General features: G+C 43.4%; 1 protein-coding gene across 1 annotated transcript in view; it reads left to right on the top strand.

Annotated features, from left to right (window-relative positions):
• The window catches only part of LOC126995089 (omega-amidase NIT2-like), a 49,261-nt gene extending 33,633 nt beyond the window's left edge, over positions 1-15,628 (top strand). Inside the window, exons 5-8 of the mRNA XM_050854374.1 lie at positions 9,016-9,184; positions 10,301-10,395; positions 11,079-11,217; positions 15,360-15,628. Of these exons, the coding sequence (XP_050710331.1) occupies positions 9,016-9,184; positions 10,301-10,395; positions 11,079-11,217; positions 15,360-15,445 (489 nt within the window). The 3' untranslated portion in view covers positions 15,446-15,628. The remainder of the gene's footprint in view (positions 1-9,015; positions 9,185-10,300; positions 10,396-11,078; positions 11,218-15,359) is intronic.
• The last annotated feature ends 4,074 nt before the right edge of the window (positions 15,629-19,702 follow it).

Genomic DNA, 19,702 nt, shown 5'->3' with positions numbered 1-19,702 from the left:
CAAATGCTACATCCAGCGAATCCTCAGAGGTAGAACAACTTAAAAGGCAGATTAGGAACTTAACGGAACGGGTAGGACAATTACAAACCTCAACCCGTCAGTCACGATGAGAACGATATTGCTCATACTGTCGGTCCCACACACATTTCTTGAGATAATGTTGGCGGAAACCGACACGTGGTACTTGCTTCGATTGCAAGAAGTACGGATGCTGGCGTGGAAATAAAAACTGCCCAGGTCAATCAGCCAGCCGAACATGACTAATACAGGGACACAGTTTGGCTATCATCAGTAAAATCATGAGAGCAGTGGTAGTAGACACGGGTAATGGTCATACCCTTATCAAAGAATCGGCTGCATATGAACTAGGGAGTGAAATAAATAAAAGACGCAACATACCTAGTTTAAGAGGCGTCACGGATTCCGATCTCCGAGTTATTGATATGGTTTGGTTAGAAATCGGGGTAGGTAACGATCATGTACACAAACAATGGGTTCCAGTAGTCCCAAACAGTTACCTTGATGCAGAGCTACTGCTGGGTACTGACATCTTAGGGAAGGTTCCTTTTCAATGGAACGGAAGGTAGGACGAGATAGTCTGGGGTAATGCTTCATACGTAGTTGGTCACATAAGACGACAGAAAAGGAAAGTAGAGAGAATACGAAGCATTCCCCCGCCCCTAGCCCACGGCGACATCCCTAAAGGGGTAAATCTCACAAAGCCTCTTCATATGGAACCCTATACGTCACAATTTATCCCTATCCAGGTAAAGGAAAACTCAAATACCACCTTGCTGGTTCATCCTCAACCCTAAATCAGTCAAAACAGTTTACTTAACTAAAGTAAATGAGCAAAGCACCATCTACCTTCCTTTCGTTAACAACACCAAAGCAGTAAATTGATTCAAACCGGGAACGCTATTAGGTTCATATAAATACCTCGACGACGAACCAGACCATGCGAGTGAGACGGCCGAGGTTATCCGGAACACCCGGGAGATTCAACATGACCTCCTCCCAACCACCGATCAAGTGAACATCCAGGGTAGCAGAACAGTACGACTAGCAGAAATTATAAAACAGCAGAAATGGAACCATCTTACTCATGAACAAAAGGAGGAACTGAATTCAGCCATTCTAGACCACACCGAACTTTTCATTCTGGACAAAAGTGAACTAGGGTTAATGGCAGGCCCCCCTGCGAAACTTAATGTAGCCGACCCGAGACCGAGTCGAGGCCCTAGATATCGTTACCCTGAACAGGCAAAAAAGGTGATAGCGGAAATGTTACAAGACATAGAGAATAGGGAAATCATTGAGAAATCGACATCTGCGTGGCTTTCACCCGTTGTCTTAGTGAATAAACTTGATGGTAGTAAGAGGATGTGTCTGGACTACCGACACGTTAACACGCACCTTAGTACTGATATTTATCCCTTGCCGAGACTGGGAGAGCTAGTAGAACAAGCAGCGGGCCAGCAATTTTATGCCACCCTTGACATGCGTGAGGCTTATTTTCAAATTTTTGTAGATGAAAACAGCGGGGACGTTACCACCTTCAGTGATGAAGTCACCTTGTATAGATTTAGGCGACTGCCGTTTGGCTTAAGCTGCTCCCCTGCGATTTTTTCTCGCCATATGGCTACCCTCCTATCTCTCCTGCTTAATGATGGCTGGATTAAAAACTATTTGGACGATTTAATCATATGGGCACCAGATTTTTCTACCTTAACAAGCCGACTGAGAAAGGTTTTTTCCCTACTCACTGCGAATGGCGTCAAACTAAACTTAAGTAAATGCGAATGTGGGAAGAAGGAAGTCACATTCCTAGGATACAAGATCTCAAAAAAGGGCAGCCGACCTAATCCTGAGAATGTAGAAGCTATCTTATAAATGAAACCCCCAACTAAAGTAAAAGAAGTCAGGAGATTCTTAGGAATGGCCGGGTTCTATCGAAAACATGTAAATAACTGCAAAAATAGCCGCCACTCTCACTAACCTCATTCGGGCCAAGGAAAGCTGCAATTGGAATGAACAATGTCAAACGGCTTTCGAGACACTTAAGGAATGCCTTGCTAATGCGCCAGTGCTAGCCAGAGCGCAAACTAACCAGCCGTTCATAATAACCACCGACGCCAGTAGCACCCATGTAGGCGGAGTCATAAGTCAGATCCAACTATGCGGAGTCACCAAACCTCTCGGCTAATTCTCGAAGAAATTAAATCACACAGAGTGCCGATACTCCGCCACTGACAAGGAAGCACTAGCGGTCTTGCTTACCTGTCGGCAGTTTCACCATTATCCGTGGGGTACTAGATTCACCATAGTAACCGACTATCAACCCCTTACCAGTATTTTTAAAAGGAAGACCAAATCCGCGAGAATGAACCGCTGGGTCTTAGAAATGAGAGAATCCAGTTATGAGATACAGTATTTAAAGGGGAAGTACAACTTCGTGGCCGACCAACTTTCAAGGCCAGTGCTAATCATCCAACGTATTCCTGAAACCACATTCCTAGGTCATCCCAAATTAGTCTTTAAAGAACGACAGAGAGAAGAAGTGAAATGGAGAGAATTAATTGAATATCTGGAAGGAGGCTCTGTCCCTACTAAACGTTACCATAAAACCATCTTGCAGCAATTTGAAATAGGGGATGAGATTCTATACTATGCTAGGGAAACAATTGATGGAGGCATACATTACACCCTCGTATACCTCACAGCTTAAAGACCGAAGCTTTACAACACACAAGTGGCATAAGCGGTGGGATGTCTCATCATTATTTTCCTAAGTGCCCACTCATCACAGACCATGTGGAAAACAGCTTTAATAAGCCATAACCAAATTCGAAAACAGCTCAACTTTTAAGTGAGATTTTTTAAGGTTATTTCCGAGTGAAGAGCGAGTATGCAAATGCAGAGTTTTATTGCTGAAGTGTAAAAATATTAATCTTTATTATTCTTAGATTAGAATAAAATTTACTAGACCTACATACTCATATACTTCGTTTTACTAAATATACCGCTCGGGCAAAAACTTGTGAATAGGCCTCCTATTACTACAAGTTAAATGTGGTTTTAAGAATCTGGCCGAGTATAAATATGTAAAATTTAAGTTAGAAATAGGATAGGTGATCTTACTTAAAAAGGATCCATCATATTATAACTGTCGGTTGAAGCAGTTTCTAAACATGGGTTTGGAAGTGATAATTTTCGTTTGCTAAATGAGATATTTAAATTTAACCTCGTGTAATATTTCTTGGAAAAATCCTCTCTCCATTTTGATACACGCTTAACTTAGTCTATTAATCACCAGTAAATGTTCTACATCGGTGCAACTTGAAAGTAGTCGTCTGTCGTTATGTAGAACAAGGTCCAACTTGACAATAATTCAAGGACTATAGAGGCCCTGGCAGGAATTACCCTCAGTAGGGAAACCGTTGTATAAAGGCGTCTATCTGACCGACCTGTTTGCGGGAGGTCAGAAAACCCGATATGTGTTCACCATCATCAGTCATTGTAGTCGATTCGTAAAATTCCACCCACTTCAATCTAAGCACACACAACAAGTGCTGAAGGCTATAGTAGAGTATGTGACTGACTACGGAACGCCCGAGAAGGTATCGACCTGGACAACGGGGGCGGGTTCATATCGAACGCCTTCCCAGATGTCTGCCAGCAACACTTCAAAACATTATATTCCCCTACCACCTACCGCCCCACTGGAAATGTCGTCATGGAGAGGATGCTTCGCACACTCAAGTCTCTCCTGGCTGTGCTGTGCCAGGGTCATCTTTTACGGTGGCCATGACTTCCCCAGACGAGTTAGAAGTGACGATCCAGTGAGACATGGAAAGTTTAGAATGTTTGTAAGGCTACTGGTAACCCTGCGGTGCACTAACACACCTGGCGGAGACGCGAGTAGTAGTTGGAAGGTTTTTGTGATGTGGTAGCCACTTTATTTCGCAGAAATTGGCTGCAACTAACAGTCAACACGGGTCGCGCCGGGGTGGGACGACTTCAGGACGTGACAAGCTCTCGTATCCCCACCTTAGGAGACCTGACAAAATGAAAGGTTAGAATGAATGAGGGAGTGATAGTAGACTAGAATGAAAGGAATGGGTGAATGAGGTGCCGAATCTTGCCATCGAGAGTACCAGGGGACTAAGGTTAAGTACCCACACTGCCGGCGAACCAAGAGGTTGGCTGGGGTGGAACTGCCTATCACTAATCTTGGTGTTATGTCTCAAAGGGACATTGGAGTTATGTCTCAAAGGGACATTGTGGAGTTATGTCTCAAAGGGACATTGTGGAGTTGTGACCGGATTGTGGTCACTGTTTGGGGATAATAAGCTCCGTCCAGAGTAATGTTAAGTGCAAGGGGTTACTACAGTCAGGGAAGAGAGATAACTCCCCTACAGGGGAAAGGCAGAGTGGACCTTGGATTGTGAAGGAAGGATTTGAGGGGTGAAAACTTCTTCAGGGGGCGAAAATGTCGTGTAATGCGGGGAAAATTGAGAAATCAATAACTTATAATAACTGATGTGTTGCTTGTGAGTCAGGTGGTTACGAACCGCTAGACAGACAGACGAACCAGATGTGGAGCTGCTGGCATGACTACGCCCCAGCCGAAGGTGCCGAATGATCATTAGTTCAGTTTTTTTTCACGGAGGAGGGACTCGTAGAATTTTTCACCTGTTTTAAGTGAGAGAGAACCAGTTGCTTCGAAACTCCTTCTGAACTGGTGGAACAGGCCAATTGTATGTTAACTAAACCACCGATAAATGCGTTCACTAGCCTCTGGCTAGCCCGCGGGCAGTGGGGGGAGGTGAGAAGCCGACGGTGTGAGCGAGTCTCTCTCACACACCGCCTCAACCTCACTCCACAGCTACGTTAAACCCAGCTCCTTGGGACCAAGCCTGTTAGTGTGTTATCTTGATACAATGTTAATGTTACTTATAAGAGGTGAATTGACACACACCGCCTCAACCTCACCCCACAGGTTCCCTAGCATACTGACTGAGCTGGCACTTCACTTGTGTCATTATATAGAGTACGTATGTGAACATCCCCTTTTGTGTGGGCTTATGATCACCCCCTTGGTATCTTAACCCCACACGAATACCTTGCCCCCACGGATGATCATCTTTGTGAACACATATCGGTGGTTGAAGGGATATATTTTCTTGTACAATTATGCATCATAGAAACTTGACCAGAGTAGGTTTTGTTAGCTATGGCCAGGACTCTCTCTCTCTCTCTATATTTTATGAAATGTTCTGTGATGAGTATGCCCTACTGGTGATTGGAATGATGAGTTGTAATCAGTATTGTAAAGAAACTCGATAAAAGCTCGCTACCATTACTAACAGAATGTGTTGTCAATAGCATTGTAAATTAACTTCAGTAAGCTCGCTACCATTACCAACAGAATGATGAATTGAAAATAATATTGTTAACTTCCATAAGCTCCCTACCATTATAAACCAACATAATGTGAATAAACCTCATAATTAAACCTTGTGTTGCGTAACCCTAACAACCAGGAAGCACACTTCTAGTAAGATAATAAAAACAGAGGATCGCAGCTGAAGGCAACACAATACAACTAAGGATACGTGTGGAAGTAGCAACAGGAAACTAAAAAGATACAATAGTAGGGGACAAGTGCTAAAAAAATAAAGGCCTTGATTTAGGCAGGGGAGTAGACATAAGGGACTGAACATATAAACTACAATCTAGGGGCAAATGCAGGATACTCACTGAGTACAACTGAAAGAACATTATTGTTAACGAACCAGCCCACCAACTCAGACAGGTCCCAGTGGCCCTGTGGGCGGTAAGCACTAAGAGCAGGACATTGCAGGACATAGTGTTTGAGCGTGTGACCCCCTGGCCTGGCACACAAGTTACAGGGTCAGCCCCACTGACTTCCCAGTAATATCTTTAGCCCAGCCTCAGCCGCATCACCACCAGATCATAGGATGCACTAAGCCTTCCATAAGTGTGGGTGCAGATACTTACGACCTGGGTTTGCCCCTAACCCTGTTGACATGGAGCCAAATCCTCTGCAGTGTCTTAATCTTACGCAGCTGCCCCAAGAAGTCACCCCACTATCGCTGCCGAGCCTGTTTGCGAAGAGGGCTTGCATCGCAGAATGCATGCCTTCTACCGCAGTCTCCAGCGAATCCATCCGAGAGTAGACTGCGGTCAGGCCAGAGTCACCCACAATCTGGGCACCGCTGCCGGAGGCGGGTGAAGCTACATGTGTCACTGTAGCCTGCACAGGAGGAACTGGACCGAGAGAAGTACTGGGTGCTGCATGAGGCTGCAGGGGATCGGCTGCCGGCGAGAACGGTAGAGAACGGGATCCTCCATCAGCATCAGCAGTCACAGGAGCCGGGCTAGGAGGGTGCCATGGAGCAGGGGGAACAGGGCGAGCTTCCACAACAGTGAGGCGCTCAGAAACTTGAGCATGGACAGCTGAGAGATTGGTTATTTCCTTTTGGACGGTGAGCAGGATACTAGAAAAGAGGTCAGCAGTAGGAGCGTAAACTAGTGGACCCCCAGCGGGGAATGCAGGGGCAGGTGAGGACTCAGAGACAGTGCCAGCGGAGGGTCGTCGAGGTCCAGAGCTAGATAGAGTTGCCCAGGCATTATGGGCAGGGAGCGGTGCAGGGCGGTAGGCTGCTGAAGTGACATGTTGACGGGTGAAGGGGTCCGACTGCTCCCGTAGGGAGCTGAAGAAGGGGGCAGGTTTCTCCGGACACGCACTGAATTGGGCATTATGAGGGCAACCACAATTACAGCACCGAGACGGAAAGGAGGCACCGTCCTTGATTCGTTTTTTTACACTCCTCCGAGTGGTGGCGGCCAGCACAAAACGCGTCTCTGTTCTTACGTCCTCCTCCTCCACACTTCTATACTTCACACCATCCTCCACACTTCTATACTTCACACCATGCACTTAGTTACTTCACAGTACACACTTATACACTTCACCTGAACCCTAAACCTTCTTCTTCTTCTTCTTTTGACCTGTAACGCTTTGTATCGCTTCTTAGGTCCTCCTTCTCCACACTTCTATACTTCACACTGTACTGCAGCGACTTGCCGGATGGGCGAGCCTCCCATAACTCACTCTGCGAGTGGGGGTACCTCTTTGGCTGACTGGTTATGGAGTGGCTCTCCCGTCTCTCTGGTCGCGGGTTCGATCCCCTGCGCCGGCAAAACCTTACCTTGTCTGGATTAATTTCTCGTGTGTTTCGTTACACGCAAGAGGTCGCGTTGGAGTATCGAAAAGATAAAATTCTGGCATTTCACTGGTGGTAAGGCGGTGGCATCCTTCCTTGTGATTATGTTGTCACCCCGAGTGGGTATATAACAGGTAGAGTGATGGCCCATGCTCTCCGAAGTTCATAGAAAATGGGAAATCTCAACACACAGAAATTAATCTAAGTAGGAATGGGGAGCCGTGTAGTGCAGCGACTTGCCTGATGGGCGAGCCTCCCATAACTCACTCTGCCAGGGGGGTACCTCTTTGGCCGACTGGTTAAGGAATGGCTCTCCCGTCTCGCTGGTCGCGGGTTCGATCCCCGGCGGCGGGAAAACCTTACCTTGTCTGGATTAATTTATCGTGTGTTTCGTTACACGCAGTGGTCGTGTTGGGGTATAGAAAAGAGAAAATTCTGGAATTTCAACACCATGCACTTATTTACTTCACAGTGCACACTTATACACTTCACCCTGAACCTAGGTGTTTTTCTGTTCTTTTCTTCCTCTGACTTTGATTTTCTATGCCCTTTTGAGTAGCAGCCCCCTCACTCGTAGGTGCCAGATAGCAGGTGACTGAGTAGCCTAGTATCGGGATGGAGGATCGGCTTGTTGAATATAATAATTGTAACGACAGCGTTATGAATGTCAAAAAGAGATATTTAGGAACGGTAAAAAAAAATCAAACTAATAGGAGTACCCAGTTACGACTGTCAATGTGTTAATATATTTTTGTGTGTGAATATTTCTCCCTCTCCTTATATCTTATTTATTTCCTCTTTTTTATGTCTAATTTGATAATGTTTATTAGATATTAATGTTGGAAAACCTTTATTTATCACAGAAAAAATATATTTTCATAAAGATATGCATTAAAACAAACAAACATTTTTTTTTCATTGGAGAGCGCGGGACACTCGGCTTTACTTGGATGACTCATAATTTGAGCTGTCAGGCCTTCTCTACAATCGAGACGGCAATGAGCTGGTATTATTTTGCGACAAAGATGAAATCGAAGGAAAAAACGTTAGTGCTGGGTCAGTAAATATCTTGCACGTATGTGTGAGTGTAGAAGAAGAGGGAGTACGACCGAAGGGTTTTAATTTTGTTTAGGACTGCCTATGACGTCCCTATTTCATATATATTTTTGAGGAACTGTAGAGCATCCTTCCGTTTCACCCTGTCTTTATAGTCTGCGGAGCTAGCCATCCAGACAAGTAGATGAACGATAATCCTCAATAAAGTTTATATTTATTTCATTGGACCAATCCGCCATACTGGCAATACAAAGGAGGACCTGAAAATTAGAAAACACAAGGTATATTAAACCGTGGCTGACGGGCGACTGTTGCACGAGTCTCCTCGTCATGGATGGGGAAAAACTTGCGCCTTCATGCGTCTGCGTACGTTGGCCTGTGCGCACAGACTTAAAGCATGCCTTACCTTGCTCCGATTCATGCCTCTGCTTGCCTCTTCATGCAATAGGCGCATGCCTCCTGTGCGCACGAAAAGTTGCACAGGTCTGAACGCGCTTTTACACTGACCTGCCACACTCACTCTTCTGCCTCACACCTTGATCACATGTTTTGGCTGTTTACCTAGATCCAATTCTCACTGTTCCTACGATCCATTTTGGAAACTTCTTTTACAGTAGTAGCACCTCGAGGGCAAAAAAAGACAAAAAAACAAAACAAATTGAATTGACCAAATTGAACAAATTACGAATTGATGTTTTGTCTCCAGATGCACCTTTTTGACGTCAATATGCCTGGTGAACTGGTCTCGCAAGAGTCCAGCTTCTTCACTCCTGGCAACACCTTGACCACCTTTGAGCTCCCCCACTGTAAGATTGGTCTCGGCATCTGTTACGACATGAGGTTTCCAGAAACGGCCCGACTTTATGCAAAGTTAGGTGAGTGCTTATATTGTGCTGCGTTTGCCAACTCTTTTGCATGCTACTTGTTATGTTTGTCATTGCCTACTGCATATTTGTTATGTTTGTCACTCTTTATCTCCTACATGTTATGTGCTGAAGTTTACAAATCACATGGTTGTCTTCTGTGCTTGTTCCCATTACACAATCCCGTGACGTCAGCAAGGTTAGCAAGGAGACGTAACATCCCAATTCCTCTTGTACAAAGCATTGGTCTCAGTCTAGTACTGATATTCCGTGCATAACATACTCACACTTAGCGTTCTGGGACACAGCTTGTCACTTTGCAGATTGTACTGTGTATTATTTCACACTTTTCAAAGCAGCGAAAATATGTATTATGAGATGGTTTGGACTTGTAATGAGAATGAAGGAGAGTGATTTTGTAAAATAGAGTTTGTGAGCGCAGGATTGAGGGGGAGGGTCAACATGAACTAATTTCTTGGTTTGATTGGTGGATGTTTGGCTTGGAGGCTTTATTTATTTTTTTCTCATTATTCAATATTTTGGTATCCATATTTTAGTGCACGTAGCAAGGGCTTTGGTAGAATTTGTCCAGCAGTTCCTTGGTATGACTGATGGGTGGGTGACAGCCAGGCATGCAGTAGTTTTAATCTGTAATTCTTATCGTTATTTTGGGGTCTAGTTTCCTGCCTAAAAATATCTGAACAGCTGTTTTTAAATCATAGATCCGTGCCTTCAGGAATCCAGACTTTTGATGTTCTGACCAGTGGCATTCGTGGGAACTGACTTATGCTTTGTTTCAAGGAATCGATACATTTTCTTGTGCTAATAGGTATAGTCAGCATACACTAGAGTGACCCAGAAGCCCTGCCCCCCCCCCCCCTCCCCTCTTTCATAGCTATGGGAGATGACTGGTTGGGTGAAAAGAGTTTAGGTCACAATGGAGCAAGGGTGAGGGAGGAGGCAGGGCTGCTGGACAAATTTAATGTATAATGACTGCATGTAGTGACTGATTCATTCATCTGATATCCCCAACCTCTGCATATAGAAAATGGACTGTGAGCTTTCTATTTTATTTCTTAATGCAAAAATGTGTAACATACAAGTAAGGCTTAACATTGATTTTTTTAGGGTGCAAAGTGGTGCTGTACCCCGGAGCCTGCAGTATGGTCACCGGTCCGGACCACTGGCAGCTGTTGCAACGAAGCCGTGCCATCGACAACCAGGCGAGTAACGCTCCTTTTGGTGTTTAAAAGAGACGTCTTGTACACGGCTGTGCTCTGGTGGCAACTGCACGAGCACCGCTGTGTTGCTGATGATTGCTGGAGGCGTTGCCTGTCCCATGCCACAAGGCTGTTAGTGCTTCAGCTGTGTGGCTCCAGCCCATGACATGCATTTACTTACCTTCTACTGTTGGGAAGTGGATCTTACACCATCACCATATCAGCAATATTGGACAAATAACAAATATCAAAAGTGTGTAGTGATGATGGGATCCGGCTTGTTTTGCTGTATGTGAATCATATAAGTGATTGAATGTCAGTCCACAAAACTAGAGCATTTTAGGAAATCCAGCATCTTATACCCAGCAAAAAATGGCTACTATTTTGTGTCCACTCAACCAAAATCCCCAGACTTGCACAGAGAAATTTCAAACTAAAATCCTGAGACCTCCATACCTGCTGTGTACATCCTTGACTTTTAAACAGTTTTTGAATGGTTATGGTTAAGGTATGGTTAGTTTGTTTCTGCTGAACCTAATTCCCAAAAGACTTTGGCCAAGAAAAACTCACATCAAAACCCTGGGACGTCCATACCTGCTGTGTACATCCTTGACTTTTGAACAGCTGTTTGAATACCGTCTGTCAACTTTCGCCATCAGTCTCAATCTTTAATTCTCTACTACCAGGTGTACGTGGCGAACGTTTCTCCCGCTCGCAACACAAACCATTCTTTCGTCACCTGGGGCCACTCCTCGATTGTCAACCCCTGGGGGGAGGTCATCGCCACTTGTGAGGAAAAGGAGACCATCGTCTATGGTGACCTGGGTGAGTGTGACCTTTTTGATGAATAAATATTTGGATTTCAAGACTGTTCCTGATAGTCATTTCCACACACACAAAAAAAAAAACTTATCATCACATACTACAGTGCCTTTTCACCATATCTCATACCCTCCATATGATCTATATTTACATACGGTCCCAAACAGATACTCATATTGAAGTTGTAGGTACAAACAACGTGCAGGAATAATTTTTAAATGTACCAAAATTTGTATTTCTGGGACAACTCCCTTCCCAACCCTGCAGCAAGAGACACATGCATTGTAATGACCACAGTGCTCAACGGATGGCAGTGGCCCCTGAGGCAGGACATTCTAGGACAGGGGAACATGTCTACACATCACAGCTTTGGCATTGGGGGGAAAAGTTCCTTCCAAACCCTGCAGCAAGAGAGCAGTGTAATGACCACAGTGCTCAACGGATGGCAGTGGCCTCTGAAGGCAGGACTTTCTAGGACAGGGGAGCATGTCCATACATCACAGCTTGGGCATTGGAGCCACAGCATGTGCCTGGTGTCCAAACATCACATGCTCTTTTTACAGGATGAGCACTCCCACATGGCACAGTGAAGGGTTGACACTTTCTAGTCACAGAATGCTTTGCAAGACAAGAACATGGCACTGAAAATCAGGGGCGTATTTACGACCTTGAAACATTAGGGGCTTAAGCCCAGCCCAAAATGCTGGGTGGTTGTAGGCGAGAGAAGCCCGGAGGTTTTTGGGTAATTCTGAGGCCTCTCTGACATACTTTAGGGTCAATGTATGTGTTATTGTATTTAGCAGTAACATTGAAAATATGGCAAGTGTGTCATATTAAAACTTTCGAGGTCATAATCAAATTATGGTAGAGCATAAGCACATTACTGTAAAACGCTTAAGACTGATGTGTCATACATATAAATGTACTGTACAGACAACTCAAATTAAAATTTATTCTCAGGTACGTTTACTGCAAGGAACAAAGCACTAAAAACTGATGAAAAGCAATTGGCCATTTTTACATTGTACTACAGTAAAATAAGGAACATCTTAGTAAGTGAGCATCGAGTAATTAGCAATCAGAAACTTCCACTTTTTTCACAAATTCATGTTTTTTTTTTTGCTTTTTTAATTGTTACCAAGGAGATTGAAAACTACAACTCAGCACTCTTACACTTAACCAGAGGCGGGCAAGTGGGGTATTTAGTGAGGTAGTGCGGTAGTACCGCATCACAAAAAAAGTACCGCACTACCGCAAACTTTCTGAAAATACCGCACTACCGCGGACCGCACTAAAAAATCCTGCGGTACTTTTTGCGGTACTTAGAAAACCATCGAAGACATTTGCAGCGCGGCATGCTCACATAAATGTTTTTTTTTTTTTAACAGTGAATCGGACTCAATCAGTCAATCGGTATCAGTCATCAGAATCAGTGATTCAATCATTCTGACTTTTCAGTTATTGTTCAAAATTAAATACTAAATGAATAACTCAGAGTAAATCTGTTCGTCACTCAACCCAAGGCGGCGCGCCATGACTGCCTCTGACGATGACTGTACATGGCAGTGTACAACAGTACAAGCAAGCACTAACATGATCGCCGCTCAATCTCATGTCCCGCACAATTTTTTCTCTGATGCATAACATTAACATAGACCATAGTACATACTATATCTGTTTTATAACTTCATTGTAACTTCTCTATTTTATCATTCTCTCTCTCTCTCTCTCTCTCTCTCTCTCTCTCTCTCTCTCTCTCTCTCTCTCTCTCTAAAATGTATCCAAGATCAATATTTATAGATTATATTAAAAAAACATAAAAAAAAAAATTTATTAAAATTATTATTATTATTATTATTATTATTATTATTATATTATCTCCACGTTGAAATTTCCACGTGGTTTCTTCGCTGAGGCATGAGACACCAGGGCTTACAGCTTTCCCATGGTAGCCGCTAATTAACAGTTCCAGTTGATGTGTTTTGTCTTAATATGTTGGACAGTTTGAATAATATTTCACTCTTCCTGTCATGACTTTCCTATATTAGTAATCTTTCGTTTTCGCTCAAACGCTGGAGAATATTCCTCTCCTTCCTCCCCTCCTCCCCTTCCTTTTCACTCCCCCATATCCCTGCAGCTGCACCACCCTTCATTCCTTCCTGCCTTCCTTCCCTCCTTCCTTCCTTCCCACTCCCCACTTCCTCCTCTCTCACATGACGCTGATCTCCTCCTCCCCCTTCCCTGTCCCCTCCCTCCTCCCTCGAAAAGTTGCATTCCCTTCCCCTCCCCCTCCTCCCCTTCCCGTCCTCTACTCCCCGGCCTGTCCCCCCCTTCTCCTCCCTTACCTCCCTCTCTCCCTCCCCCAGTCCTCCTTTATTTATTTTTCTGTATCTCACAAGTTATTAGTTAGTCAATGGATAGCCAGGATAGGCACTGAAATTTTTTATATTTTTTATTGACTAGTGACTGCCGCTACCGCAGTACCGTACTGGGAAATACAAAAAATGGGACCGCACTACCGCAACCGCACTACTCCGGAAAAAGTACCGCACTACCGCAACCTTACTACTGATTTTTCAGTACCGCGTCCACCTCTGCACTTAACTCTCTTGTTTTTTGCTCGTAAAAAAAATTGACCGTATTTGGAAATTAGACCGCCAACACGTTCAGTATAATACCCCCTTTTTTTCAATAGGAAGATTAAGCAATTAATCTTGTAAATAATATTTATATTAATGGTAGCCACAACTTAAGACTGAAGAAAAAATAACTTCACACTCCAGCGGCAACGGAACGATCTATTTATTTTTTTGGTCTACTCACCTAAAAAAAGAAGGAAAAAAAACTTTCTACCTTTAGCTTTATAATAGACGTATTGTTTACCCCGTTGTCATAGCCTAGATAATCATATCACGATAGTAAATAATTACTGTGGCCTGTCAGGTTTCATCTGCAGCCTACTACTCTACTACTACATTATATAAATTTAGATGCTGGTTTTCACTCCTGCCATGTCATCAGTTCCTGCAAGTTTATTAAATACAGGGTTAAAGACGTATTAAAAGCTTTTACTGTAATGCTTTTAACTTATTTTTTATATCAACGAAATTCGATCTCGTGTAATTGTCACCACAGGTTTTTGCCCACAGCAAAATATCACTAAATTACCTCTTGAAATTCGTTAAAAAATAACTGGATCCTTTGGAAATCGTAAAAAGCACGGTCCCTCGTTCCACTTCGAACTGCTGAATGCTGGAGCAATTCGGTGCAGCGTGCACATTTCCCGGCATTATATAGTATACATAACTACCATATTTTTGTAATGCCTTCGTGACAAAAACGTTTGAAAACCCCTCAGCTAGACTATGGCTACTTACTAGCTGGCTAAAGAGCCCTCTGCTTCACCAACCTAAACTAACAGACAATGTAAAGGCAGCGGCAGTCTAGCTCCCGTCATGACTCATCTGCAGTTGAAGCAACAGCAGGAAGTAACTCTTCCTCTGCCTGCTCTTGCCTTGCAGGCTGCACCTCATTGCCTTGGTCCCCTTTCTTTTTGAAAAAAAACTGCTTACATCCATAGCCTCAGACACAGGTCTTGCTTGCTACTACCAATCAACAAATTATCTCGCCCACACGTGTGCGCGGGCCGGGATACCCACCTTGGCTGGCGCCTGGCACGGTGGCACCACTGCCTGACTGATGGCCGTGAATACGTGACAGGAACGTGAACCGGACGGGAACAAACATAATCTCCATATGGGATCTATGAAATCTCATTTATATTACTAACAGCTTAACAAGAATTAACATTTTGTATTGGCCTGGTTGGGGCAATTAAAAAAAAATGAGATCCAGGGCTATCCATAAAACATTCGGGGCTATAGCCCCGAAAGCCCAGGCCTAACTATGCCACTGCTGATACTCAAAACACAGTCTTGAGATAGCGTTGAGGTATTAGAATTATGCCATAAATTTACAAGTCCTATGAGACCTCCTCTTGCTGCTAGACCATCTCGGGTTGGATATTAGGTACATTGCCATACTGGGAACCACACTGATGTTGCCCTATTCCAGACCTTACGGCACTGTGTAGTAAGGATCGAGACATTTCCACAACAGCACTAACAAGCCCTAAACCCTTTCAGACATGGACTACGTGGATAAGGTGCGACAAATGATTCCTGTCCTCAAGCAGATGCGAGACGACGTCTACGAGGTGACGGCCAAGTAAAAACAAGAGGCCATAAGGTGTTATAATAATAATAATAATAATAATAATAATAATAATAATAATAATAATAATAATAATAAAGGGTTTATTTGGTTGCGGCAGCCGTCAGGCTGAAAATTTACATATTATAAATACAATTTTTCTTCGCTAATGAAACAAGTACAAAAAGAAGAGGGACGGGGAATGGGAGTCTGATATGTGTGGGGGGGGTTGAGGCGACGGAGCTTGGGGTGGGGGAGGAGGGGCGGTGGGGGGAGTGCAGTGCGGTGGTGCCGAGAGGAGGGGAAGGTGCGGTCTCTTCAGATGACGGTGAGGTCAGGTCAGGTGTTAATCCTCAGGTCAGACGCTGGGTTCAGGTGACAGACGATGGTGGTGGTGCAGGTGGGCAATTTGTGGGGGTGGGTCACTCAGGTATACCCAGGCTTGGTAGGGAGGTGCTAAGCTCTTGGGGCGGCGAGACACAGGTGGTGGGTGCTGCCCGGCTGGACGGGCTGGTAGATGTAGTCGTGGGAACAAGTGCACAGCGTTGATATAGTTGCTGTACATCTTGCTCCGAACCTGAGTGACGAGACTGCCACACTGCCTGCCACCTGAACTGACCTTCCCCTGCTGCTGGGTGACCTAGATGATGGTATCCTTCGGATCTTGAGGGTGTCTGCTGGGACGCTGTGGATGACGAGGTGTTAGCGACACAGCTCGCTATCCTTCCAGCACCACTAACACACTGCACTCACTCTATGTCTATACGTTACAACATTTCACAAAAAGTTCTTTGGAGTGATGAGCTCCTCGAAAGAATGAGAAGGGGAGGGGAATGGGGAGCGAAGGAAAAGGAAAAGGGTCAACAGGACGACCCTGTGGCTGCTATGGTGAGCGCCATGTGACACGTCTTGACCCCGTGAGAGGTTTAAACCATGGTTTAAACCAATAAAAACAGTGGTTTAAACCAACTAATAAAACTTTTTTATTCTTCTTTTCTTTAGTGTGTATCTTTGTTAGTTTCATAAGTATTGTGGTTTTAACTATATGTAAGATTTTAATTATGTACAGCAGGGTTGGCGGTTAAAACCAGGGGTGTCAAACTCAAAACCCTTCGAGGGCCAATTCATCCTCTGAAATGCCGTCATGGGGGCCAACAAGGGTAGAAAATACATTGACAAGATTGAAGTTATCGTGATGCCGCGGGCCATTTATGACTATCCCGCGGGCCATGAGTTTGACAGCCCTGGTTTAAACTAAAAAAAACATCAATAAAACCAGTGTTTTTTTTATGTACCTTTGTTAGTTTCATCAGGTATTGTGGTTTTAATTATATAGAGTTTTTAATTTTTAATTATGCACAGTCATTTTACTAATACCAGGATGAAAACATCAGTTGGTAAACTCAAATCTCTATTCAAATGCTGCAACTTCAAAGTAACTGAAAACATATTTTTTGGTACATTATATCTAAATAAATAAATAAATAAATAAATATATTTGCCACTTCACTAAACAGCAGATAAATTGTTTAAGAAAAATCCTTTCCAACCATGCATACAGAAAAATACTGGAAGCTAAATTATGTGTAAATTCAAATGTAGTACAATGCTTATTCATACGTATTGCTTTCTCAAACTTACTGAGCAAATGTATATAACATACAGTACTGCACTAAGCCACAAAAATCAGGTATGTGTAATTTATAAAGGAGAACAGCAAATTGATATTCATTCCTACAGAGCAATTATATATATTGCATTCAGTACTATATTGATCCACCAAAAAAAATATTGGTATTTAAATTTGAATAGCATACAAAAGCATTATATTTTCCATAGGCCCACTTGAGCTCTGGTTATGATAGAAACAACAGAACACTGCGTTAAAGAATAAGAGAGAGAAAGGAAACTATCAACACAGTAATAGGCAGTTGGCCTATAGCAAAGATTATCTAGTCCACTGTCTAATCTAAATTTAAATTTTTGTTTAAAATCTTGTGAAGGAAAACTAGCTTCCCAGCCTTCTCTCACTCCCAGTCTATATTCCTAAGTTTTTAGTGTACCAGGCCAAATGTGGAAAACTTTCTTTCAACACTTGCAGTATAAGTCTGTCCAAATTAACTTGGCCAATTTGCACCGAAAAGCCCCTCCCCCGTACTGGCTAAGCTCCGCCCCCCTTTCATCCGATTGGTTGTTCATGACATCATGTATTGTTTTTGACACGTACCAAATATATATGATTGAGATAATCTCGCTAGTTTCATGATTAAAAAATATTCGTAATTTAATTGAATGACGGCACTCTAATTTAACAATCAATGACATCACCTAAGAAACAAAATACAATACTACTACTACCAGTTTCCAAGGGAGAACGGGCCTTCAAAACAATACAGCAGCAGCATTGAAGGCAATAGTAGGCTATCTATAGACTTTTCGTCATTATTTCCTACATAGCTCATTCACTTAGGCACACTAAATATAATCACATAAAAAAATATCTTCTACAGTAACTTCATACAGGTAGGAATCATTGTATTAAGGAATAAGTTTTGTATCTGTGGCTTAGAGGGGCTGGTAGGCTCAAGATCTAAAGAAAGGGAGGTCAACCCATGGTCAGCTCAAAACTCGTCCCATTCAGCGCATCCTCCCGAGGCTCCTCCCCTAGACCGCGTGACGTAGCACAGGGTATATAAAAAAAACGCTGACCGAACAGGCAACCCCTCCAGTCATATTCACACCGCGACACGAAGGGGATATAGTGTAAGGAGAGGGAGAAATATTCACACCAAAAAATATATAAATACATTGACAGTCGTAACTGGGTACTCCTATTAGTTTGATTTGTCACAGTTTCTAAATATTTATTTTTGACATTCATAACGCTGTCGTCACAATTACTATATTCAACAAGCCGATCCTCCATCCCGATACTAGGCAACTCAGTCACCTGCTATGTGGCAACTACAAGTGAAGGGGCTGCTACAACACTCTTATAGTGGACACTATTAACAAAAGGGCACAGAAAAGCAAAGTCAGGGGAAGAAAAGAACAGAAAAACACCTAGGTACAGGGTGAAGTGTATTAAGTGTGCACTGTGAAGTAACTTAGTGCATAGTGTGAAGTATAGAAGTGTTGAGAAGGAGGACATAAGAAGCGATACAGAGCGCTACAGGTCAAAGAGGATCATCTCCGTTCCTGGCACATATTATTTAATCATATAATGGACACATGGATCTTAGTGTTAACATACAGAGAGAGAGAGAGAGAGAGAGAGAGAGAGAGAGAGAGAGAGAGAGAGAGAGAGAGAGAGAGAGAGAGAGAATTTACCGGAGCGAGCGGGAGAGAGGGACTAGTGGGGTTCATTCATTCATTCCGGTGGATAGATCAAAGGAGGGGTGAAAAAATGGAAAGGGGGAGGGGAAACTAGTATAAGTCAAAAGAATAGAAATATAGTACGAGAGAAGAGTGATGGGCTTAACCACCTTGCTCTGGAACATTTTATTTCATATATCCATGCCCTGCACCTTGTCTCCAGGAATCTTTAAGTATTTACGGCAAGCTATTCATTTTTAAGTTGGTAATAATAAAATTTAATGAAAATTTGTTTGTTAATTCTCCCGAGACCTAATACAATATAAACACCCTTTTTTTCTCTCTTACACATTGAACAAACCGCTCTGGTGGAACCAAAACTAACCTAACACAGAACAGCTAAATAATCCTACTAAAACCCTCTGCGACCTGAGACCAAATTAACCCAACCGACGATACAATCGACAACGTGTGGAACGACTTCAAAGATAAGCTTTTGGGAGTAGAAAATGCTACAGTGCCTACGAAACACAGGCGAGTAAATGGTGCCGTAGATCCACCGTGGATGACCAGAGAAATAAAAAGGGCGGTAAACTTTAAAAAAAAAAGGAATTATAAACTAATGAAAGAGAATGACACGGTCGAAGCCCGTACACAGTACCACAACAGCCCCAGAGCTTGTTGCACCCTTTTTCGGAGTAGTAAACGCAACTACGAAAAACAAATAGCGCGACATCAAGACAAACTTAAAAAAATTATTCACATACATCAGATCGAAAAAGAAAGTAAAATCCAATATTGGTCCCCTGACAGACGAAACTGGATCTGGATCTCAGGACAGTAAACAGATGGCCAGAATCATCAACAGTAACTTCGCATCCGTATTCACAGTCGAGGACATCGAAACCATGCCCGAGAACCCTGACCCGCCGAGGGGGATCACGCCCCGGGAAATTGTCTC

This window comes from Eriocheir sinensis, unplaced genomic scaffold (assembly GCF_024679095.1).
Source record: "Eriocheir sinensis breed Jianghai 21 unplaced genomic scaffold, ASM2467909v1 Scaffold98, whole genome shotgun sequence".
NCBI lineage: Eukaryota > Metazoa > Arthropoda > Malacostraca > Decapoda > Varunidae > Eriocheir > Eriocheir sinensis.
The sequence above is the reverse complement of the archived record's forward strand: the minus strand, read 5'-3'. Positions and strand labels throughout refer to the sequence as shown.